General features: G+C 37.8%; 1 protein-coding gene across 2 annotated transcripts in view; it reads left to right on the top strand.

Moving 5' to 3' along the window:
* LOC131134346 (cGMP-inhibited 3',5'-cyclic phosphodiesterase 3A-like) overlaps positions 1-27,280 on the top strand; it is a 57,315-nt gene that overhangs the window by 14,601 nt on the left and 15,434 nt on the right. The window contains exons 1-7 of one of the 2 annotated variants that reach the window (XM_058079503.1): positions 10,190-10,417; positions 21,194-21,439; positions 24,246-24,391; positions 24,467-24,579; positions 25,987-26,230; positions 26,535-26,611; positions 26,902-27,098. In XM_058079503.1, coding sequence (XP_057935486.1) covers positions 10,352-10,417; positions 21,194-21,439; positions 24,246-24,391; positions 24,467-24,579; positions 25,987-26,230; positions 26,535-26,611; positions 26,902-27,098 — 1,089 coding nt within the window. In that variant the 5' untranslated portion in view covers positions 10,190-10,351. Of the gene's footprint in view, positions 1-10,189; positions 10,418-21,193; positions 21,440-24,245; positions 24,392-24,466; positions 24,580-25,986; positions 26,231-26,534; positions 26,612-26,901; positions 27,099-27,280 lie in introns of those variants that run through there. The other variant, XM_058079504.1, reaches the window with a different exon arrangement.

A 27,280-nucleotide genomic window follows, 5' to 3' on the forward strand; every position in this document is an offset into this window, starting at 1 on the left:
ATGGTTGCTTTTAGCAGAGTTCAAGTACTTTTTCTTGCCTAAATTAGGCATTTTAAGCATAAAAATTGTTAAATGAAGTACCATACAAATACAAAGGCATTAAGAAGATGCTTTCAAATTGTGAATGTAGTACTCTACACGGGTCATTAGGTGTCAGTAATGTTACTTGTTACTGAGACAAACGCCAGATTTGATTGTCGGACTATGAAATTCATAGTGAAATTCAGAAATTCATAAAAAAGCTCAGACATTTCATCTCCAAAAAAACTCTAGTTAGCACCCATATTTAAAGTATGCTATGTCAGAATCGTTCAGAACCGGAATTATGCAACTCTACTCATATGAGTTGATAATTCTCCAAAAGAAGAGTGTAACAAAACTGATCTTTAAATAAAAATCCTTAATTTTTAATCCCTAGTTTCCTTAAAGTAATTTTCTTTTGGACATTTAATTCTCAGGCATTTTCTTTTTTTTTTTTAACTCACATTAAACAAACAAACATTGTCAAGAATGGCGTGAGGCAGTGAGGATGCTATATTAAAAATATTTATTACAAAAGTGACCTCAAAGTGAGAGGTAAAAATACAAAACAATAAAAACACAACAATACTAGAGTCCAGACGAGAAATACTATAAACAAAAACAATGTAAAAAAAAGTGCAAGGCTGAGAAACAAAAAGTACTGTTGGAAACGCCAGACAGGAAGACTAATTAGCAATAGCAGAAAAAAAAACAAGATGCAGTTGAAAACTCCACGCAGGAACAGGTACTCCCAAAACAATACAGATAAACACATAAGAGCATAAGACAAGGTTGAGACACAAAGCCCGGCTGTGCAGTCTGTGCTTAAGAAGGCCAGGTGGGTGATTGGCAGCAGGTGTGCACTTGAGGCTCCGCCTCTGCAGGGCGGCACTGCACTTCAACAAAACAGCAGATAGGCGGCGACAGAGCGACGACACATTCATTCATTTAGGACAGCTTCTTGTAAATTTTCTTCTTGTAAGTATATAATATTTTATAATATTTGGAATATTCCAAATAATATTTGGAATTTATTACGTTTTTCCGCAATATAATTGTCAAAAAATGACATCTTTATTCATTGTTTGGGTTTGTTTGTAGTAAGATTACGACTTTTTTTATTTTGTATTTTGTATTTAATGTTACTAAAATGTCATTTTTTTCCTCATCATGTTGCAAATTTTTTCTTGTAAAATTACTGCAGATCTGGTCTCCTTGCTGCGAGGTCTGCGCGCTAACCACTCGAACGCCGTGCCGCCTAGCGACTACACAGAACATGACAAATATTTTGACATTGAAAATAAATCAAATCAGCTTTGCCATAGGTTGTTTTCTCCCTGGAACGTTCCATTGTATTGTCTGGCTTCATTTGAAATGACTAAGAATATTTACTTAGCATCTTGGAAAGAACTGATTAAATGTTTCCACCCTGCAATTTGCTCGCATACCACAAGGGGTACGCATATTAACAAGTCGGAAAATGTGAATTATTCTTTTAATAGGGCACTCAAACATAGCAATATAATCTATGCCAGTATATATATACACAGAGCTCCTAATGGACTACCAATGTCTGGACATCTGTGTCATTCCCATCGGTCTGAACCAGAAATGCCTGGCACCATCAATGAGATCAGGAAGCTGACTGATAAAAGTGGGTTGTGGGAGCCGTGACGCACGCTCCTCTCGCGGTAATAGGACTAACAGGATGACAAGCTGGCATCAGTAGCCTTACATGGGTAGAACAACGTGAGGTAAAAGCACTCCACTTAGCTGTGCGGTCTTGAAGGGTGGAAGGAGGACGAAGGACGGAGGGGGAGCTTCGATGAAATGATGTGTGTGACTTTCAAATGAGTTCTGCGCATGCATGAGGGCTTGTTAGCGTGTGATGCATTTTAGTCAGTGAAGTAAAGATGACAAGTAGATGTCGCAGGGGGGGCTGTAATGCACATTGTTATTAATGCTTTTTATTGTACGCTGGGTTATATTAGAATTAGCGATCTGAGGTGTAGAAGACTATCACACTCAAGAGTCTGGACCCATCAAACACATTTGTACATTTTAACAAGAAGAGTCACTCTCTCAGGTCCAACATCAGTGACCTCGGACCTCACAAATACTCTTCTGGATGGATGGACAAACATTCCCACAGACTCACTCCAAAATCTTCGAGAGAGCCTTCCCAGATGAGGGGAAGCTGTTATAACTGCAAAGAGGGGGTAAAAAAAAAAATCCATATTTTTTTTTTACTTCCTCTCCGGTGTCCTTACACTACACAAGCCGCACACACACACACACACACACACACACACACACACACACACACACAAACAGAAGATACCATGCTCTCATTCCAACATACATGCAGCACGTCATGCATCACAAACATATAACAAAGGGAATGCCAAGAGGACATGCACAAATTTGCTGACAGATGCACGCATGCATTTACTTGACATTACATGCAAAGGCTTAGTCATGCAACTCAATGTCAGACACACACACACACACATACACACACACTCGCCAGTGGCGATGTTCATGGCTGCCATCAGCACAATCCATTCACAGGGGACACAAAAGGGTAGTGATGAAAATAATGTTCTTCCTATCTCAAAATGTGAATTTGTTGACTATAGCCATTTTTAAGTAAGTAAGTATCATTATTACTATTGATACAACACGTGTGTGTGTTGTCACTCTGGTTTCAATTCTGTTTTGGTTTTAACACACGGTATGAAACATTCAAGTCACTCCTGGTGTACGATTACCAAAAGACTTTTTTTTTTTTCCGGTCTTCCTAGACCAGGGGTCTCAAACACGCGGCCCGCGGGCCAAATGTGGCCCGCAGGACAGTTTGAGGCCCCCACCTTGATATGAAAGTTTAATGTTATTGCGGCCCGCGCAAGTTTGATATGGATGCTGTATGGTATCATGTACCCAGAAAAAATTATTACATTTGATTAATGTTCATGTTAAAGGTTAAATAACTGTTAATAGTTATCCTCCCTATCCGTGTAGAAGTGGTAAGGTTTTGGCTATTTAAGTTTAAAGGAAATAACTTGAAGGCTGCCGTTGAGGTCGCTAGCTCTCTAGTTTGCGAGTTAGCATGTGTCTCAAGACCCTGCAGTTGCGCAATATGTTGTAAATAAAAAGAGTATAAATGTGACTATAGTCGTGTTTTGTCATGTCTACAGGGCTCTAATAATGCTTTGTTCATTTTAATCTGAAAAAAATAATTTGTCTACCCACCAACTATATGTGGTTTCTTAAGTTTTTATTATTTGACGTTTTATTATCATTATTATAATATTTATTTATTACTGATTGATTGATTTTCTTTATTCTTGATTTGTTTATTTATTTTTCATCTTATTTTGTGCAAAAAAATAAAAATTTGTTAAACTGTTAATAGTTATCCTCCCTATCCGTGTGGAAGTGGTAAGTTTTTGGCTATTTAAGTTTAAAGGAAATAACTTGAAGGCTACCGTTTAGGTCGGTAGCTCTCTAGTTTGCGAGTTAGCATATGTCTCAAGACCCTGCAGTTGAATCCTCCACTGCTCCACTGCCATGCGGGGTCCCACAAGGCTCAATTTTAGAGCCCCTGCTTTTGTCCCTTACTCACTCCTACTGGGTTCTATTCTAAGACAACATGGTACCTTCCACTTGGCTCTTAATGTTTCATTAATTACCAAAAATGCCTCCCCAATTCAACCCCTTCTTGTACGTCTTCATGACATCAACGCTTGAATGACTCAACATTTTTTAAACTTTAATGAAAACAAGGCTGAAGTAATGCGGCTCCTGTGAGTGCCCTCCTTCACTGAGGCCCATTGGCATTGCACATAAAGCCCACGGTCACCAACCTGGGCTTTCAGTTAATAGTGACTAGGCACATTGGTGAACTTCAGCTTTTTCCACTTAAAGCAGCTGGCAAAGGTTAAACCTTTTTTCTCGAGGCAGCACTTTGAGACAGTAATCCATGCATTCATCACATCTCGGTTGGATTACTGCAATGCACTTTATTTTGGAGTTAGCCACTCTTCTCCCTCCGGTCTACAGCTGGTCCAGAATGCAGCTGCAAGTCTTTTAACAAATACGAGAACAAGCGACCACATCACTCCCGTTTTGGCCTCAGTCCACTGGCTGCCTGGGTATTTTAAAGTCCATTTTTAAATTATTTTATTTCTTTTTTAAATCTTGAAATGGTCTTGCCCCGCTTTACCTATCAGAGCTCCTCCCACCTCTTCCTTGAGGTACCAAAACCTAAATTGTCCTAAACTCGATGACACACCCTTTTTGACGTCCCAGTTTGGCTCATCACACATACGCATGCACAATCACACACACAAACACAGCGATATGAACATGTCATGTGATCAATAAGGAATGGCCAGTGTGGTCTGCTTTCACAGGGGCATTGACGGGCCTCCAGAGATGCTTATTGGGAACGATTAGCATCATCGAGCAGAACTAATGTGGTTTTTGTGCAATGACGATGATGCATGTGTGAACTGTTTGTACACGTGTGTGTGTGTGTGTGTGTGTGTGGATAAGTGGTGAGTCATCATCATCCTGTCCAATCCCGTATACACACAAACACATTCACATGATGTCCAGCCATCCATTTTTCATACCAGGGTTCAGCAACCTTTTTGTTAAGTTATTTGAAATTTTCCTGTAAGTCGGTCTACTACAACCTTTGTATTAGTTTTGCCTCGCCACATTTACAATGCACAATGCACAACGATGAGCCAATTCAAGAAACAATACAAGCAGTTGATGTTTGCTAAATACAAGGATGAAGAGTCTTGAACCAGTCATGATGTGCTATATATATCACTATATTGACACTTACTATGGTACCCATTATGTCATTGGATGGTCATATCACCTCGTACTTCGGTATGAGGTGCATTATTAAAAGACAACAACAACAAAAAAAAAACCTTAAACTGTATTATGGAAAGCAGGAAGTGAACAAATGTAACAGTTACTGATTGTAAAAGTACCAGATGGAGGGGGAGGATTTAATAAGCTTTGCTTCTTCCTACTCCTTTTGGACATGTGGAACTGTGAACTTATTATGGGATGCACTCAAATGAAATAAAACCATTACCATTACCATTTACATCTACATGTTAACGGTTTAAAGGTATACCACGGTATATGAGGGGAAATGCTTTGTCGAGTCCAGTGTTATTCCTTGTAGTCGGAGCTAGGTTTTGAAGTCGTTAGCTGCATCGATAGCTTTGAGCGGTGCCTGAACGGCCACAATGTTATCACTGTTGTTGGTAGACATATTACTCGTGCAGAGGGTCACCAAATGTAAACGTTTATTCTCCACTTAATGTCTTAGTTGATAACAACAATCACATTACCTGGAAACAAAAGTTTTAAAAATTTATTTTAAATATATATTACCGTATTTTGCACAGGAGTTGCTTTGGAGTTTTTTTTGTACGAGCCAAAAATGCACAGTGAAGAAGAAAAGTAGTACATGAGCCTATACAGGCTAGATCGCCCTCTGGTGGTGGCAGGACCAGCCAAACCATGAAAAAAGTGCGACTTATAGTCCAGAATATACGGTATATGGGTTAAAAATGTTTGTTTTTACATGATGTTTTGTCACTTTAATTAAGATATTTCACAATAATGTAATTAAAACAGATATTTTTTCAATGTTATCATACCGTCAGAATCTCACAATATATGGGTGTCATTTTTTTGGCCCGGTGATCTTCTGCAATTCAAAAATATTTATGCTCATGGTTTGTTCATGTCAGTGCGAACAGTACAATTCCGATTTTTTTCAAATGCAACTCGATCCTATTTTGTATGTGGTCACAAATCCATGACTTATCCGATGCTAAAAAGTCTTGCATGTCCGACATTACACTTCATTTGCCAAATAGAAATCTGCAAAGACAAATTGCAGATGAAGGAACAGAAAGTAGTCAGTAGGGAAAAGACGGTATTTTGTAACTGATTACTCAAGTCAATACCTAATACCTAATACCTTGCATCATACCTATTGAGTTTAGCCTGGTGGTGCAAAGTATTCCAAGTCCAGGCACAGGAGAAAAGTTGTATATTTTCTTTTTACCCTAGTTTTATTTCAGAACTGGACACTCAGACTGCTAGAGTGAACCGGGAACTATATGAGGGTCTTGATGAGGGTGTCACGGGAGACTTCAAGGACCTAATGAGGAGGCCACTGTTGACTTTCGGGAGAGAAAGCCACCAGCAATATGAGGGCAGTTGAAAGAGCCATTGGAGCCTGGAAAAAGGTGAAGGGATCCGCTGCTGAGATGTGAGGGTGTCACTGGGGAATTGACTGTAAGGACCATGGTTCTCCTGGAAGCTTTAACCCAGAGGAAGAGCCTTTTTGATGCCATAGTTTTCTGAAACCTTAATATAAAGTTTTTAAATTCAGTTTGTGCAACAAATAACATGACAACTATGACTCTGTGCTCATGTAAAGGACATTTTTGCAACAAATTATTGAGCTCTAAGTTACATGTTCAAGTAAAAGACTGTAAACATTCTAGGGATTGAATGAATCAGAGCAGTCTCCACTGCAGCTTCGTTTCGTGTATAGTCCAGCCCCGCAGTGGAGAACGGAAAGGTAATTCTGTCAAAGGTTTTACTCAGAAAGTCACTTTCAATCTCATCAACTGACTGGTATTTTTTTTCATCAAGTAAATTGTAAAATCATTGCAGCCAGAGGATGAGGAGGGTTTTTTTTTTTGTGGATGTTGAGTTGTATGTACATCAACCCTCGGGCATGAAGTGATGAGTCGTTTTCTTCATCAGCAGCTCCAGCTATTTTTAGATGGAATAAGAATAGTTGAAGGGTGGAGGGAAGGAAAAAAAGGAGATTGCAAATGAAGAGAAATTTTCTTTTCAGGTTTGTGTTGTATTGTAATCCTAAAATCAGGATTTTTCATTATCCTGTATAGCAGGGGTCTCAAACACGCGGCCCGCGGGCCAAATGTGGCCCGCAGGACACTACTTTGAGGCCCCTGCCTTGATACGAAAGTTTAATGTTAGTTTGATATGGACGCTGTATGGTATCATGTACCCAGAAAAAATTATTACGTTTGATTAATGTTCATGTTAAAGGTTAAATAACTGTTAATAGTTATCCTCCCTATCCGTGTGGAAGTGGTACATTTTTGGCTATTTAAGTTTAAAGGAAATAACTTGAAGGCTACCGTTTAGGTCGCTAGCTCTCTAGTTTGCGAGTTAGCATGTGTCTCAAGACCCTGCAGTTGCGCAATATGTTGTAAATAAAAAAAAGTATAAATGTGACTATAGTCGTGTTTTGTCATGTCTACAGGGCTCTAATAATGCTTTGTTCATTTTAATCTGAAAAAAAATAATTTGTCTACCCACCAACTATATGTGGTTTCTTAAGTTTTTATTATTTGCCGTTTTATTATTATTATTATATTTATTTATTACTGATTGATTTTCTTTATTCTTGAGTTTATTTATTTTTCATCTTATTTTGTGCAGAAAAATAAAAAGTAAGATATTTGAGAACAGTGGAATGTTTTATCAGAGCTTTTATTGTAGAGAATCGGAACCAAAGCACTGAAAAAGTTTGTATATTTTTCTGTTTTTAATTAACGCGTTTTTTTTTTTTTTAAAACCTGATGCGGCCCAGCCTTGCCCAGACCCTAGCTCCAGTGGCCCCCAGGTAAATTGAGTTTGAGACCCCTGCCGTATGGGATGAGCAGGTTAGGTTTTGAGATACAAGACCAATACGACCACCGACCAATAAGATATCACAGCCTATAGAAGCCCCACCCACTGAGTTGTCTCTTAAAATGACATCATTGTTCATTGACAACGACTCCACTGGTTTAGCTTAGCAAGGAACCCTTTTGAGTTTCTCCATAATTTTCAAGAGCAAAGTTCTTGTTCGTCGTTGGAGCTCCTCGGCTCGTATGTTTACAAAGTGGTACGTTGAAACTTGAAACAGTGCCCATACTAGGCCTACAAAAAACACCATAAAACACCATAAAACCCGAGTTGCACACACTCAACCACACGAACCTGCTAAACTAACCCCAGCTAGCTTCCATTCATGCTTTATAAGAGGAGATTCCGCCAAACTCACCGGCGTTTATACTCATTTCAATCTGTTTCGGTTGTGTTTAGTGTTTACATCCGCCATGATTGAGCCATCCGCCTGGGAAATAATCCCCCACACGGACGTTCCTTCTCATTCATTTTGTGAGATTCCGCATTAAACATTAAATTGTGTTTTTATTGGGTAATTCCGTGATTCTGGCTGCAATTCCGTGAATCCTAGGGCCCTAAAAATGTTTATTACATGCAAAAATATTTACAATTTTTGATGCAATACATCATTAAACAATTTTGCCAGAAACAGATGTAGCTTAGCTAACTCTTCTAATGAGATGGTAGCTTCTGCACACATTGATACAATATCCTCAGTATACTGTGATGCCAATGTTTGTGATTGACAGTTGCTTTATGAATGTTAGCTATATTTTTAACAGTGCAAAAACTAGTCTTCACGCTTTTCAAGCAAACCATCTAAACCAGGGGTCTCAAACATGCGGCCCGCGGGCCAAATGTGGCCCGCAGGACACTAGTTTGAGGCCCCCCGCCTTGATATGAAAGTTTAATGTTAGTGCGCAGGTCTGATGGTATCATGTACCCAGAAAAAATTATTACGTTTGATTAATGTTCATGTTAAAGGTTGAATAACTGTTAATAGTTATCCTCCCTGTCCGTGTGGAAGTGGTAATTTTTTGGCTATTGAAGTTTAAAGGAAATAACTTGAAGGCTACCGTTTAGGTCGCTAGCTCTCTAGTTTGCGAGTTAGCATGTGTCTGAAGAAAAAAAAAGAAAATCTGAACCAAAGCACTGAAAAAGTTTGTATATTTTTCTGTTTTTAATAAATGCGTTTTGTTTTTTTTTGAAAACCTGATGCGGCCCAGCCTTGCCCAGACCCTAGCTCCAGTGGCCCCCAGGTAAATTGAGTTTGAGACCCCTGATCTAAAGCAAGGTTTGCGAACCATCGTGGGTGGGTGCCAAACCACGTTGCCAGAAACTATCAGGTGCAATGATAAAAATAAAAATACATTTGTAAATGTAAAGCAGTTTAACCACTGTTATTATAAAATTGGCATCATAACTCATCAGTTTTGTACTCACTTGTCCAACCTTTAAGTCTCTGTTACATGGCTGCATCTCTCCAGGTCATCTGAGTATGAGTGAGAGTGACTGGAAGAAAAGCTTTTTTTCTAGAGACAAATATCACCTTATATTTGTGTCAATACTTTTTATCTCCCACGGATGGCTGAAAGGATTTCACATCATACCGTATGATATTTATTTCATTCATTTTCTACTTCTTCAGGCGAGAGGCGGGGTACACCCTGGACTGGTGGCCAGCCAATCACAGGGCACATATAGACAAACAACCATTCACACTCACATTCATACCTATGGGCAATTTGGAGTCGGCAATTAACCTAGCATGTTTTTGGAATGTGGGAGGAAACCGGGGGAGAACGGGGAGAACATGCAAACTCCACACAGAGATGGCTGATGGTGGAATTGAACTCGGGTCTCCTTGCTGTGAGGCCTGTGCTGTAACCACTTGTCCACCGTGCAGCCACCATATGATATTGTACAGGTAAATATCCATCCGACCAGGTTGAGTTGCACCAATATTTACATTATATGCATTACATTATTACATATACACATTATTTGATTTGATTTTAAATTCATCCAACCAAACATAGGCTTCAGCAAACAACACACCTTCCATTTGGACTGGCAATCAATGATCAATATGTATCAAGCCATGATTGTTCTGGTTATGCACCACCTGCTATCACAGGAAACCCTGGACAATTAACGCATGTGTCTGCTCTGTAAAACCGCGACCAACTGAACCCCCAACAAGTAGTTTATGGTCCAATTGACGAGTATCTTTGATCTTTGTCCCGGTGTATCTGAATGTATCTTAGCAACCAGGTATTTTCAATACTGTACTCGCAGGTCCTCTCATCACTGCACCACCGGAGGACACTTACAATTGGCAGATGCAGAGCAGGGGGGGCGGGGTGGGTGACAGGGCAGAGGGAGGTTCATGAAGCAGCAGAGGAGAGGCAAAAGCACACGAGCAAGAGAGGGCAAGGAGATGTTTGTGAGTTGCACAAGTAAAATGTCACTGGCTTTCTATCGAGGTTCCTGTGCCATTTAAGCTGAAGATAAGGACAGAGATCACTGCTGCAGCGTATTGTATTAACTAGACTACTTGGTTTAACCGACACAAACCATGCAGAGGCGGCACTCATCGGGCATCATGGGATGCCACCAGGACAATTTACGTCCCTTAAAGCAGGTAGAGTGTAAGATATGGAGTTTTGTATTTTGTTGTATCTTTCTGGACATTACGTATGTGCATGAACCTGCATTTGTGCATGCATGTGCCGAACATCAGGAAGCCATTTATTGGTGAGATGGTTTAAATAGGACAACTTGATGCAATGTCTAAATTAAGCTTGATACAGCCTACTTTTTAGGTCAATTATGCATGTGAGCATTTAGTGTTCATAAGCAGGAGCTGCTGTTGAGAGATTTAATGTCACTATTATTATTTAATGTTCTTTTATGTTATTAAGTCTTTATTACAATTTGCATTATCTGATAGGGATCACAATGTTTTGCATGGTTACTATGAATAACTTCAGCATCAATTTATTCACAAGCATCACAATTAATCAGATGAAACGACACTAATTTTTCTACCATACAGTGAAACAGTCACTGTGAGGACAAGATAGTGGTTCTTGACACTATAGACAGATTCCGGCCTGAGGAATCTGGAGGAATTTTGAGGAAAATTATAGCTGCAAATATGTGTCGGTTTTTGTACATTCGCTCAGTTACCATACAGTGAAACAGTCACTGTGAATAATAGATAGTGGTTCTTGACACTATAGACAGATTCCGGCCTGAGGAATCTGGAGGAAAATTATAGCTGCAAATATGTCTTCAGCATCAATTTATTCCCAAGCATCACAATTAATCAGATGAAACGACACTGGAAATTCAATTAAAAACAACACATCATTCATCATCATACACAAATCGATAGCTACACTTGTTACAACTTGGGAAAGCAGTTGAGTCTGTAAGCCTTGGGCTCGTGGGTTCAAATCCCGCTGCATGTGAGAATCAATCGCAAGTAGATGTTGGAGATGCTTGTCTACTGTTGGTGCACCCTTGAGACCGAACCTGAACCTTAGTGGAGACTTCTCACGGCCACGACAGGAGAATAAACCGATTTCTTCAATCCTGCTTTAGTGCAGTGGTTCGAATTTTTTTTTCACTCATGCCTCCCCCAAAGGAACAAAAATGGTTTCAGCACCTTGAGCCCACCCCGATTTGAAATATCTATTGATTTATCAGACCGAACTTGAAACTGAAACCAGAAAAATGCAACAAAATGGAGCGCAAGTCAGATTGTACATTGAGTACTATAAATGTGTACATGTTGGCAGCTCTGCACTAACACTGAACGTAATAAGGGTACACCCCTCCTCCTAAAGAAACTATGCTAAACAGCAGTACAGTGTACAGTTAGCATGGATTACACAGTGGAGGAGCTCAGCTGGCCTGCTCAAGTGAGCTGTTCCATTTTCACTTGACTGACCACGTCCTGCCTTTGGACTCGGCTCCTCTCTTTCTCCGTCTATCCTTCTCTCTCTCCGTCTATTTTTGTTTTATCTCTCTCTGCTCTTACCATCTGCCTTTATGCCTGATCTGCCTACAAATCTCACTGTCTCAGGAGAAGGCTGGGGGATGGCGGGTAGAGTGGGAAAAATGAAATAGTTGGAAGTAGCCAAAATAGGAGGAGGGGATGAGAACCAAAAGGGACACAACATTGTCATGTACACAGAGTCAGTGGGAGTGGGTGATTTTCTTTTATATGTTGTGATGAAATCCACACTCATGATATTACCTGTAGAATGCATTCGTCCCTCGCTAGTTCTCCTCCTATTCCATGTGGAAGTGATAAGCTTCTGGTTTCTTATTTTGTCTTTTTTTTCCCTCCCTGTTTTTAACCCTTTTTAGAGTTTAGAATAAATACATTGGTAGTTGACTACTCTCATCTCTTGTGTTCCTGCAGTGATCCCGTAGTCTGTATATTAGCACTAGCATTTTCAGTCAATCCGACCTCAAAACCTGAGCACAAGTTAATATATTATTGTGTATCGTGAGTCAAGCAGTGTGGATTATATCGATTTATCATATAGAAACACCTGCTAGCCTCTATCGCTAATCTGACAGGTTGACTCCGATTTTATCTGTTTATTGATGGATTATGTCTGCAGCTGAATCTAACATAATAATTATATATTAGAAGAATCATTATTTTTGCAAATGTTGATGAAATTGGAGGGGCACGGCTTAAAGAGACATTTTTATGGGTATATGTATTTTCCATATACTGGTGGTACTGGGCGGTAACCCTAATGAATAGTGGTAATAGTAATGGTTTTATTTTATTTGAACATGCATCAGATTACAATTGAGTGCATTCCATAATCAGTTCACAGTTCCACATGTCCAAAAGGAGTAGGAAGAAGCAAAGCTTATTAAATCCTACCCCTCCATCTGGTACTTTTACAATCAGTAACTGTTACATTTGTTCACTTCCTGCTTTCGTTAATGCAGTTTTTTTTTTTTAATTTTTAATTTTGGAATTTTTTGTCCCGTACCAAAGTACGAGATGATATGACCATCCAATGACATAATGGGTACCATAGTAACCGTCAATATAGTGATATATATAGCACATCATGACTGGTTCAAGACTCTTCATCCTTGTATTTAGCAAACATCAACTGCTTGTATTGTTTCTTGAATTGGCTCATTGTTGTGCACTGTTCTTAACTAATTCCGTAGTTTGATTCCACATACTGAAATGCTATGGCTTTTTAACGTAGTCCTAGCATATAAGTGCTAAGTGGGGTGTCTAAATGCAAGAATTACATACATGACAGAACATGACACATGACATAAATATACCCTGGACTGGTTTCCAGTCAAGCACAGGGCACATATAAACAAACAACCATTATCCAGTATATATTGCACATGGAAGGGCATGGAAATGGGCCCATTGTTATTTTGAAGTTAGAAGCATGTGCGGATGAGTATAATGTAGAAATTTGCACTAATTTGGAAATTGAGAGGATAGGCATCTTTTCTATAATATGCTTGAAAACAGTGGCCGCAAAACACATAAATCCAACTATGATGTTTCACCACTTAAAGTGAAGTTATGTCATGAAGTAAGAACAGGCTTTTGAAGCATTCACAATATCACATAGTGGTGAGATACATTCAGCGAGGATATTGTTTGCACTGTGCAGCTTTTTCGCTGACATCGTTTTTCCTATATTGCCATCAATATTCTTATTGAGATATCATTTTTTGGGCTTATCAGGAATGAAAATAGTTTATCTTTTTCAATTTTGTGGACAGTCAAATCTGATCCAACATTTTTATCGAGTTGATGTAGCACAGTCGGTCGTTTGCTGTGAGCCACCATACAGAAATGAAACACAGTTGGCTCGATAATAACTCTCCCCATCCCAACACTTTCAGTATGGAAGTAGTTCAGTTAAGGTGACAGAATGTCCTCTTTTCCCCTTTTCTCTTGTTTTCTTCCATCGCACTGCGACTTATATTTCTGCTTGACTCCTGCATCCTTGCATGGTATGACCGCAGCGTCATTGACAGGCTTTTCAGTCACTGTTCACGCAGTCAATCATTGTCTAAAGCATCACTGTCGTGGTGTTACTCAGTTCATGTACATGCTCATTACTGTCAAAATACAATCTGCTGTGGAAATGTGCTGTGGAACTGATCGTATGGGCTCCTACGGCTGGTCTACATGCAAAAAAACGCATGTATCATCATTTGTGAATCCCTTTCTGTGAAGGGTGAACTGTCCTTTTCAAGTCTCAAGAGGCTGCCGTAGTACTCCTATGTATGGGTCTGTACCCTTATCCACAGGTTTGTGTCCACTGTTGATTTATAATTGACTAACACTGTTCCTGCTGTCTCTGCGGGTCTTTATGCTGGGACAAATCAATGTCCTTCTCCCTTGCATCGCTTCACTGCTGTGTCTTTACCGGCATACTTATTTACGCCACACTTGCACACTCATTTTTCTACAAACAAGGGTTTTGTAGGATTTGGTTTTTGGGGGAAATTATAGCTGCAAATATGTCTCGGTTTGTGTACATTCTCTCAGTTATATACAGTGAAACAGTCACTGTGAAGAATAGATCGTGGTTCTTGACACTATAGACGGATTCCGGCCTGAGGAATCTGGAGGAATTTTGAGGAAAATTACAGCTGCAAATATGTCTCTGTTTTGTACATTCTCTCAGTTACTGTGAAGAATAGATAGTGGTTCTTGACACTATAGACAGATTCCGGCCTAAGGAATCTGGAGGAAATTTTGACGAAAATTATAGCTGCAAATATGTCTCGGTTTTTGTACATTCTCTCAGTTACCATACAGTGAAACAGTCACTGTGAAGAATAGATAGTGGTTCTTGACACTATAGACAGATTCCGGCCTGGGAATCTTTTTAAAAAAATATTTCTTTATTACGTGTGTGTCGGTGGTTTATTTGTTCATACAACTCACACAGAACGATGAACAACTCTGTCTCCTTCCTCTTTTTAAGCACTGCAGCAAGCACGGATGAGGTCCTCAAATGCACTGCATATTTTTGAGTGTTAGAAACACCTGCAAAAAAGTTGCAACTGTCAGAAGTTGGATAAAGTAGGTGAGAAACATGATTGAATTCAATAAATAATTTGTAGCATAGTACGAATGTAGTGACTGTTAGAATAGGATTATAATGTGAAGGTTCCTAGTTAACACAGCTTGCAAAAGGAATTGTTTAATGGAGACCATGTTACGATTATTTCTTCATTATCTAAAAGTTGTTGCATGCTATATACATAAATACTGCACATGCTCCATAAATTGGCGAGCTAGCCAGGAGCAATTTATGTATCTGGATGCAAAACAGTGAATGTACTATATGTCAGACTTCTTTCTTGACTTTTTGATTTTGTTTGGCCTTTTGGAATAATGATAAAAGTTTCATGAATTGAGGCTCCACTGTAGTTCTCTCCAGTGATCATTAATGGGGAGATTTTGTCACTTTCCAAAAAAAAAGTGTTTCCATTTTCAAGGTTAAAATTGTTTTCCACAAATGTAGACATACATGCACACACACACACACATGCAAGAGTCCCCTGTCGCCACAGAGTCCATTACAGCCAGGTAATGGGTGAATGTCACAATAGCAGGATGTCATAAAGCTCTGGAGTGGTCTAATGGGTTTTGTTCAGGTTGAGGTGACACATACACAGTTTGCACACTCACCCACACACACACACACTCATGCTGTCATGCACTCTTCCAGGAAACAATCCCTCCCAACATGCTTGATGTGTTTACTCATCAGTAGACATGTTTGAAGAGTAAAAACTGTCAGGTAGCATAATATGAGAATCATCTTTTGTTTAAATACGTTTGTGCTGGTGTTACCTTTCAGGTACAATAAATGGAGGTTAACAAATGAAAACTTGTTGACACACCCCAAGCCGCATTCCACGAACATACATGCTAGGTGACCATAGGCGTGTATGTGAGTATGAATGCTTATTTTTGCCCTGTGAGGGTGTATTCCGCCTTCTGTTCCATTCATGAAATTTTTCAACTGGTCTTAACATTTTGATCAGGAGTGTATATAATTAGAGAAGTCATTGTGCATCTTGCATAGATGTACTATCCACGAGGAGTGTAAGAAAATATCGTTTCGGCATTAAAAATATTTCGATGTTAAAAAGTATGATATGGATATTTTTAGGCATTTATCATAGACTGTATATGGTATTTATTCAAGTGCAGACACGGCAAAGGTTCATTTCTGATTTTCTGATTTTATTTTCCTCACACATAAACACAGTTAATTAAACATGGCAGAATACAAGCACATAACAGCGCCCCCTGCGGCGTACAAGGCTGAAGTGTGGACACATTTTGGATTTCTACACAAAGTAGGGTGTGCAGAAATTGATATAACCCATATTCGGGAAACACGACAAATCTGCGAGTCCACTTAGCGAGACACAATGAGGAACTGCCGCTAGCAAACAATGCGAAGGTCCTTTTGTATACTACAAAAGTAGTACTGTGATATTGCAGGTATTTTGTTTTTCAAATTCAAATTGTTTTTCAAATTTTTCAAATTTCAAATTTTCAATCATAAATTTGTTTTTCAAAATTCAGATATCACTATTTTGTTAAATAATGGTTATTTCAAGTACTGTGATATTTGCAGGTATTTTGTTTTTCAAATTTTTCAAATTCAAATTGTTTTCCAAATTTTTCAAATTTCAAATTTTCAATAATAAATTTGTTTTTCAAAATCCAGATATCACTATTTTGTTAAATAGGGTTATTTCAAGCACTGTGATATTTGCAGGTATTTTGTTTTTCAAATTTTTCAAATTTAAAATTTTCAATAATAAATTTGTTTTTCAAAATTCAGATATCACTATTTTGTTAAATAATGGTTATTTCAAGCACTGTGATATTGCAGGTATTTTGTTTTTCAAATTCAAATTGTTTTTCAAATTTTTCAAATTTCAAATTTTAGATAGATAGACTTTCTTTATTGTCATTGCACAATAACACAGCAGTGAAATTGCCAATGAAATGTTGTTGCCTGGCTCCCGTATAATATTAAATAATAATGTGGAGAATAAATAGATGTCATCAAATATGAACAATGTATAGCGTGAACAGTAATTTGTACAAATAATTTAAATAATTTAGAATAAATAATAATAATTTAAAGTTTTGGTTGTGTCTGTGGGCAGGTAGACGGGCTTATTTGGCATTGAGCAGTCTGATGGCCAGGGGGAAGTAGCTGTCTCTAAACCTGGTTGGTCTAAAGCGGATGCTGCAGAGCCTTCTGGGGGTGTGTGGGGTCTGAGTAGATCCGACGGGCTCTTGATACGTAGCAGCTGTTTGCAATGTCCTTAAAATTTTCAATAATAAATTTGTTTTTCAAAATTCAAATATCACTATTTTGTTAAATAATCGTTATTCCAAGCATCCTAAAATGACTTTTTACTGATGTTAGTTACTTTGTTCCACAAAAATACTCTTCTGATTGTGGGTAAGTCAGGGACTGTATACTTTTTCACAGCTAATACAATGTGAACATTTAGGATCTTGATAATAATTTAATTTTTTTGTTTTTTATGGGTTTTTTTTGTTGTAAATTTAAAGCTAGATGTTAAAGCTTTATTTATCCAAATGCTACACTTTATGTTATGCTGTATCACAAACTTTCCTCTGTAAAAACCTACTGTTCTAATGGAATAAAATGTGTTTAGTAAGTGCATATTGCTGGTGTAATTCAGTTTTTACAGGAAATAATCTTTAACTACAAGAAAAAAAAATATTGCCTTGTAAACAGTATCGTGATATATCGTGATATATTGTATTGTGATACGTATCGTATCGCCATATTCTTGCCAATACACACCTCTATTATCCACTGAAAATCAGCCAACATGTAACCATTATTGTCCAAATAGCTGGCAACGCAAGCAGCATGAGTGCTGCCGGCCCAAGGAGCTGCGGTTCATTGAAGGGGAACGTGTTAGCATTTCACACACGTCACAGTTTCTATATTAAGACATGATCTTATAATTTGTCAGATGATACTTTATACGCAGATATATTTGCTGAAAATACCAAGATGAGCATTCAGTGGTTGAAGTGTACAAGTTGAACACAGATACCAGCAGAGTGGCAAAGGAAGAGGTTGCTGGCAGTCGTCAAGCATAGTAGCCTAGAGGTGAGGCAGATGGGTGAGCCGAGGCTTATAAAAGCATCACGTGAGCTCATTTGCTTGTGTGTTGCCTCAGTGGGGGAGAAAAGGCGGAAACATCTGGATTGCTTTCAATATATACATACATTACCATGCTTTGGTAAAATAGCTCTTAGGATTGTTAATATTTACTATGATCTGTGATATGATATGTGTAATACTATATTTTGTTGACTGAAATTCCACATTTTGGTTACTGCAATTCTATATCTTGTTACTGTATACGTTATTGTTTTTGATGTACATATATTTACACTTATTTTGAACAGCATCTGCCACTTTTATATTTATATTGTAATGGTAATGGTAATGGTTTTATTTCATTTGAACATGCATCAGATTACAATTGAGTGCATCACATAATCAGTTCACAGTTCCACATGTCCAAAAGGAGTAGGAAGAAGCAAAGCTTATTAAATCCTACCCCTCCATCTGGTACTTTTACAATCAGTAACTGTTACATTTGTTCACTTCCTGCTTTCCATAATACAGTTTAAGGTTTTTTTTTGTTTTTTTTGTTTTTTTTAATAATGTACCTTGTACCAAAGTACGAGGTGATATGACCATCCAATGACATAATGGTTACCATAGTAAGTGTCAATATAGTGATATATATAGCACATCATGACTGGTTCAAGACTCTTCATCCTTGTATTTAGCAAACATCAACTGCTTGTATTGTTTCTTGAATTGGCTCATCGTTGTGCATTGTTTGAGTTCCTTACTCAATCCATTCCATAGTTTGATTCCACATACTGAAATGCTATGGCTTTTTAACGTAGTCCTAGCATAGAAGTGTTTCAAATGTACTTCTTCCCTGAGATCATATTTCTCCTCTCTTGTAGAGAAGTACTGGATGATATTTTTAGGTAATTGGTTATTTTTAGCCTTGTGCATTATTTTAGCTGTTTGAAGATTAACTATATCAGCAAGTTGAAGTATTTGTGATTTTAGAAATAAGGAGTTTGTATGTTCTCTGTAGGCAGCATTATGAATTATCTTTACTGACCTTTTTTGCAGTACATTTAGCGAGTGAAGATTGCTTTTATAGTTATTAGCCCATATTTCCACACAATAAGTAAGATATGGTAGAACCAGAGAGAAATAAAGAGTGTGGAGTGATTTCTGACTGAGAACAAATTTTGCTTTGTTCAATACTGAATATTGTTATTTCTTGTTTTATTTTTATCCTTTTCCTTATTCTTATTTTTACTTTCTGCAAAATGCACAGTGGAGTTACACTCAAATTTTGTTGTATGCAATACAATGACAATAAAGGCTATTATGATTCTGATCTACTCACTGTTAGTTGGCAAATGTTTTGATTGTGGAAGTGTGCAGAAATATCATTTAAATGCCTTACTCGATATAATAATAATAATACTTTTTGCCCCCTTATGATTGATTGATGTGTCTTGTTACTTACACAACCTTAGTTTTACAAAGTCAACTATCATAGAAGCAATCGGGGTTTATTCTTCAAAACAGCATGTGTTCCAATTGGGCCTTATTCCCCTCCATGGTGTCTTCTTTAAACTTTCTAATTCTAATAAACTGCCTACTTAAAATACAATGCAATGCATATATGATAAGCAAGTGTGTGTGTGTGTTAGTGAAATTGATTATGAGCTAAACAGGAGCTGATTAGCACATGTTGACATTAACAAAAGAATCCATTACTGACAGCACCCAAGGTTGACCTTTGACATGGACAAGACTTTGGGCTTATCAGTCAATATGTTGAATCGAGTGACGGCTAAATTTAGACCAGAGACAGCAGTGGAAGGCCTTTTTCAGTATGATGTTGCGACGGGGTGTCGTTTTTACCTTCAATGTCACTTTGTTGATTTGTTAGTTAGCGAGCAGCATAACTCTAAAACGACACAATCAATTTCCATTACAGTGGATCCTATTTGTTCATCGTTTTAATTCAAAATGTATTATTTTTTCCAAAATATGGCTGTTTTTTTTTTTTTTTACCACAGGGAACACCCATCATTCGCCATTGGTTGATAACAATTTATAATACAGTTAAATATACAACATACATTTAGAAAGCTTGCAATTTTGACATGTTTATGTCTTTGTTGTTGTTGTTTCAACCTCTGACACGCTTTTTCTTAGCAGATCTGAATGGATGGAATGGATTGAGTAAGGACCTCAAACAATGCACAACGATGAGCCAATTCAAGAAACAATACAAGCAGTTGATGTTTGCTAAATACAAGGATGAAGAGTCTTGAACCAGTCTATGGTACACATTATGTCATTGGATGGTCATATCACCTTGTACTTTGGTACGGAACAAAAAAATGTAAAAATGTAAAAATGTAAAAATTTAAAAATTTAAAAATTTAAAAATTTAAAAATTTAAAAATTTAAAAATTTAAAAATTTAAAAATTTAAAAATTTAAAACTAACTTGGTCCAGAACAAAAAATGTAAAAATGTAAAAATGTAAAAATGTAAAAATGTAAAAATTTAAAAATTTAAAAATTTAAAAATTTAAAAATTTAAAAATTTAAAAATTTAAAAATTTAAAAATTTAAAAATTTAAAAATTTAAAAATAACGATATTAGGAAAGCAGGAAGTGAACAAATGTAACAGTTACTGATTGTAAAAGTACCAGATGGAGGGGTAGGATTTAATAAGCTTTGCTTCTTCCTACTCCTTTTGGACATGTGGAACTGTGAACTGATTATGGGATGGACTCAATTGTAATCTGATGCATGTTCAAATGAAATAAAACCATTACCATTACCATCTCTGCCTCTCTCCAGGGGACTGTGGCGTGTGAGTGACAGAAAGAAAAGCTCTGATTAAGTTTGGGAGAAGTTTATAGCGGCACCTTTTGGTTTGTCAGTCATTTTCAATTTCATTTTCTTTCTTGCCTGGTGCATACAGATTTGAGTGACACTGGCTTGAACCAATCAGGGAATCATACATTGTACAAAACCTCATTGGTAGAGAGTAATAAAATGTTCTCGAGTATAAAAAGCCATGGGGGATACGGTGTCATATTTAATTTAGTATACCGTAGGACAATAACGTAATTTTACTGTGCGGACAAGCGTGTGCATCACGGTGCTGTGACGTTAGCCTACAGCATCATTGTATCATACAAGAATCTGCAGGCAATGACTAATCCTGCTTTCTTGTCTTGTCTCCCCAAGTCGTCAGGTACCAGTGTGGTGGTGGACATCTCCGTGATGGGTGAAGCCCACGGTTTGATATCAGACCTGCTGGCAGACCCTTCGCTGCCTCCTAACACCTGCAGCTCACTGAAGGCTGTCAGCAGCCTCCTCAGCACCCAGATTAGCCTCCAGCCACTCCATCGGCCCCACGTGACGCCAATCACACACACCTGCTCTGACTCTGAGGACGGCCCCGATAAGGCGGAGAGGCTGGCCATTCCAAAGGTGGGTGTTTTTTTTTTACTCTTTTATCTGCATGCATTAATTCATAATTATCATATTTTCATCCGGGGTGACGCATACATCATTATATACAGTTTTTGGGCAGATTTTTAGCATCACTTGATTAATTGGAGACTCTAAATCAGTGGTCTCAAACTTGCGGCCAAATGCGGCCCGCGAGACGCTAATTTGAGGCCCCCACCTTGATACCAAAGTTTAATGTTGAAATGACTGTGTGCACACCGGACACAATTAACATGATTTTGCCCCGCCCATACTGTTACCCTACCCTGTTACCCCGCCCTGTTTTGCTTTGGATTAGCAATGAAGCCAAAGGCTTATGACGCTGGGTACAAATAAATACAGGAAATGATTTGGAATAAAATGTAAAATACACGTCAAGATAAAGCATCTCATCAAACATGTTGTTAAAGTTATGACGCTGCTCCCAGATGGAACTGAGTATGATGCTAACTTGCTAATTGGGTAAAATTATTAAGTTTTATTAATGTTCATGTTAAAGGTTAAATAACTGTTAATACTGTACATTTGAATCTGAAAAAATAATTTCTCTACCAACTGTATGTGGTTTCTTACGTTTTTCTTATTTGCTGTTTTATTATTATTTTACTTATTTATTCCTGGTTGATTGATTTATTGTCTTTATTCTTAATTTGTTTATTTTTTCATCTTATTTTGTGTATAGAAAAATAAAAATTAAGATATTTGAGAACAGTGGAATGTTTTATCAGACATTTTGGTGTGGAAAACCGGAATTTTTGTTATTGTTTTTTTTATTATATTATTATTTTATTATATTATTATATATTATATTATTAGATATTATATATACTGAAAAAGTATAGCAGAAGTATAGCAGAAGCAAAAGCATTGAAGATAGTTTTTTATTGATTTTTTTCCCAGTTTTTAATAAATGCGTTTTGGGTTTTTTTTTTTGAAAACCTGATGCAGAACCTAGCTGCGGTGGCCCCCAGGTAAATTGAGTTTGAGACCCCTGCTCTAAATTGTCCATAGGTGTCAGTGTGTGTGGCGTACTGACCTGTAATGTAGCTAAACAATGTTGCCCAGGCCTCCAAAGGGCTTTTTAATGTTTTACAAGGCCAGTGCTTCAAAATGTATGCAGTCACTTTAGGCGGCAAGAGAAACTAAATAAAGCGTATGATGCAAGGCAGAAATGACCTACACCAAGAAAGCAGCTCCGTCGCTGCCTGAGTGCACACAAACAGGAAGCGTCATTAGATGAATGTTTCATTTTGGCTCACTGAGGGTATGTGTATCTTCAAAACATTAACATGAAGCAGGTGAAGACGGAGCTTTGTAGCTTCATTATGCTTTTGTTGTTGTTTGTTTTGTCGTTTGAATGTATTTCTATTTGCTTTTCCTTTTTCTTTGTGTTACCATTTTTTTGCTAACACATGGTCCAAGTGCCAAACAGTTACCATCGCCTCTCTCTGGACAGGAAATGTTTAAAGCACCATATTGTCAACTCATCAATAATGTACTTAGCAGCCAGGACAGGGACATGTGCCATCTTGGGGACCAAGTTTCTGATACAATGCTGTGCGAAAGTCTCGGGCCACTGTTAGTTGTGTCGTTTTGTAGTGAAACCTTGGTTAGTGTCCATCCTAATTTGCATGTTTTTTAGTAAATGTTCAAAACTTAAATTACTATATAATTTTGCCTCAGTTTGCATACATTTTGTGGTTAGCGTACAATATGTTGCGGTAGGCTGTTCTGCTCACAAAAATTGCAAAGTGCACTGGTCGCATCCCATTGGCGCACCGGAGGCGCAATGTACCTGCTCTACACGGTGCCTACGTCTAGGAAAATAGAGCCCTATGTGGCAGTATGGTCATCAATGCACTTATTTTTTTGTCATCACTTGTACCTTACTCTTACTCTTACTCTTAGGTGGCATCAGGAAGAAAAATACTAATAACTAATATTAATAAGAAAACCAAAAGAGATGAAGTTTTAAAATACTTAGTTTTGCAAGGTACAGTGAGGTCTTGTGTGGCATCAAGCATGACAGCGGTTCGAACTTTTGAAGTATGCGAGTGCGCAACTTCAGATCATGTTTTGTTGTTTTTTTTTATTTTCTAAATTTCAACTTTCTTTTAAAAAAATCATTTTTGCAGATTTTTCAATTTTTGCTGATTTTGTTGTTGTTTTTGTTTGTGTCATTGTTAAATTCTGATTATAATATGATATGATTATTATACCGTATTTTCTGGACTATAAGTCGCTCCGGAGTATAAGTCGCACAAGGCCAAAAATGCATAATTCGGTAGAAAAAAACATACATAAGTCGCAGTGGAGTATAAGTCGCATTTTTTGCAGGTAATTTATTTTACAAAATACTTGACCAAAACAGACATTACATCCTCTTGGAAGGCAAGTTCTAACAATAAAAGAATAGAGAACAGGCTGAATAGGTGTAAGCTATGCTAACACAATGGTTATTCAGCTACACAAAAAATAAACATAAATGGTGTCCAGTGTTTATGTAACATAAACAGTTTTTCATTTATAAGTCGCTCTGGAGTATAAGTCGCAGGAACCGCCAACCTATGAAAAAAAGTGCGACTTATAGTCCGGAAAATACGGTAATTGAATTATATATTATAAAATGTGGCAATAAAAAAAAACTGCCGAGTACAGCAAATGGCCCCTGGGCCGCACTTTGGACATGCCTGCAATATGGCATCCTTCATATCGGATGTATTTACTCATTTGATAGATGTAAAAATATCCCTGTTGACTGTATTTGTATGATCTGCATTGGCAGCGTCTAAGGCGGAGCCTTCCCCCGGGATTGTTGCGCAGAATCTCATCAACGTGGACCACAACCACCTCTGCCACAGGGTTACCTGCCATCGAGCCTGGACCGGTACGAAGAGATCGCTCAGCCAGCATCAAATACACCACAGACAGGTAACGGCAATAACTAGCTGGTAATTTGGTAATGTAATGATACTTTAATCTGACTGTTTTCCTGCATCAACCCAGTGAATCATGGAGAAACTCAGTCATGACGACCATCTCGAAAAGCCGCTCCATGTCCGCCTCGTGTGCTGCATCCATCACCCTAAACCACTTCTACAGCAAACAGGGAAGACCAGGTGAGTGGAGAGATTGAGCTACTTGGTTTGTTTGATTGGTAAATACGCTAGTTTTTATTTTCTCACAAATTCCATTTTCCCTTTAAATTATTTAGAATTCCGTTTTTTTCCCACTTATTCCACCAGCATAGAGTGTGTGGTACTTGGGTTAGTGAATAAAATGTCCATGAATGTAATGCAAAAATCCTTGTATTTATTGATGCAATACAACATTGGCCCCCTTTTTGTCCAGTAATTCAGAAATGGATGTAGCTTGTCAGCCTGAGCACACATTGCTACAAAATCTTCAACAAACTATAATGCTTGTGTTTGTGATTAAGGAAGATGCAGTCACCAATGCGCGCACACACACACAAACACACACACACACACACACACACACAGCTAGAATAGCACACTCTGCTAAACTAAGCTCCGTAACAGAGTTTCCAAGGGTTATCACCGCCGTTTCTACATGTTTACTCCAGTTTGTGATGAGATTCCACCACGATTTAGCGGCCTGCTGAGGAAATACTTCCCCACACGAACTTGATGACATCATTTTATTCACATGTCACTTTTCACGCAATTCCGTGTTAGACATAGACATAGACATAGACTTTCTTTATTGTCATTGCACAATAACACAACAGTGAAATTGCCAACGAAATGTTGTTGCCTAATAATAAATAATAAATAATAAATAATAAATAATAAATAATAAATAATAAATAATAAATAATAAATAATAAATAATAAATAATAAATAATAAATAATAAATAATAAATAATGTGGAGAATAAATAGGTGACATCAAATATGAACAATGTACAGTGTAAACAATAATTTGTACAAATAATTTAAATAATTTAAATAATAAATAATAAATAATAAATAGATTACATCAAATATGAACAATGTACAGTGTAAACAATAATTTGTACAAATAATTTAAATAATTTAGAATAAATAACAATAATTTAAATAAATTAACTGTAGATCCCGTTTTTATTGTCCAATTCTCTCATTCCGTTAACACGGAATAAATCAAGGGCCCTACACTATATGAACATAAATATTAGGACAGGTTTCTTAATCCAGTAGTTTTCAGTGTCTTCAACTTAATTTTTAATAATAAAAAAAGCAAGGGCCTTAAATGCATGCTTGGGTGAATTTAGTGAGGAAGAACTCAAACACCCATCAAAACATCTTTTGGAATGAATGAAAAACATCAAAAAAATGAGTGACCTCGCATATTTTTTTTGACATTAATGGACCAGAAAAATCCCACAGGAACATTCAAAGTTATTTGCAAAAACTCCATAATTAACATCATGATAAGTTCATAGTTGTTTCAATGATTTTGTCCATATATTATCGTCCAGAAATGTCCTTTCTGCATGCAATGTATGTCCATCTGACTTCTAGGCTTCGTCCCCTCCAACATATCACCTCTGGGTTCTCCATGCCCGTCACCTCCTGTTCAAGGCACTCCTGTCTCCAGTCCAACCATCAAGACATGTTCAGTGCAGCTTCCCGAGCTGGCCGGGACACTAAGAGAGCAGACCCCTGGCTGTGAGGTCTCCAAGAGCCACCACCGAGCCTTAACTCACAGCCAGAGCGCCCCGAGCTCCACGACTCCTCACTGGCGGCCTCCATCACTCTGTAGCAGGTAAAAGACAATCACTCAGAATAAAATGGATGGATGTATGGAAGTCCATGGCAATGATTCTGAAGCTTTTATTATATGGTAAAATAAAACAGAATGTTTCTATTAATTTGAACTGTAATGCTATAAATGCTGCAACAAAGTCGAGGTGCATGAGCAGATACTGTATATCTAAATGAGGAAATGACTCACTTGATTTATCTGCACGGAAAAGGACAGGAAATGAGTCAGTAATCAGAGACTGATCTGGATGGAATAATGTGCACCCCCCGAATGTGTCAGTGTATCTAGGCTCTCTTTTTATCAGCTGTGGCAGGCCGTTCAACAATCGACTGAACCATGGAGTGGAATCTATTGTCAAGACAGACCGAATACCCCGTCCAGGTAAGTATTTCAGCGACTCTGACGTTCTACCTGTATGCAATGCTACGTATTTTGGATTCAGCATTCAAACGCGAATTAGCAAAATTTCGGTTAAACAAAAAAAACTCAGAACATAGGCATCTCATTCAGATAAAAAATCTCATTCAGTAGATAAAAAAATAGAATATTTTTTGTATTCAAGGTACTCAAATTATTTGAATAATTGTTGCAGCCCTAGTGGTTGTAGTAGGATAAAAATGTCAAATGATCACGCAGTATCAATGTTGATAGCATGTGCCGTGCCTCCACAGATGAGCGTGTGGTCATCTCATCGGACTACGACAGCACCTATGACAGCACCTATGAGACCAACCACAGTGACAGCAGCGACTTTGCACAGAACGAGGAAGACGCAGAGGCAGGAAAGAAGCCGTCCGATGGAAGAGAAGGTTGCAGGGAATATGCAGCGGAGAGCATCCTTCTGCACCCCCTCCTGCCATCACCTGAGGTTGGCAAACAGGTTTTATTACGGTAGTGAGACGAGCAAATTATTAATAATTAAAATAGAATTCTATTTGATTTTACACATTGCATTACATTAAGAATCATTAATACGACAATTCATACATAGATGTACCTTTATTTTGTGGCATAGACATGGACATGGACATGGACTTTCTTTATTGTCAT

This window comes from Doryrhamphus excisus, chromosome 8, assembly GCF_030265055.1.
Source record: "Doryrhamphus excisus isolate RoL2022-K1 chromosome 8, RoL_Dexc_1.0, whole genome shotgun sequence".
Classification (NCBI taxonomy): Eukaryota; Metazoa; Chordata; class Actinopteri; order Syngnathiformes; family Syngnathidae; genus Doryrhamphus; species Doryrhamphus excisus.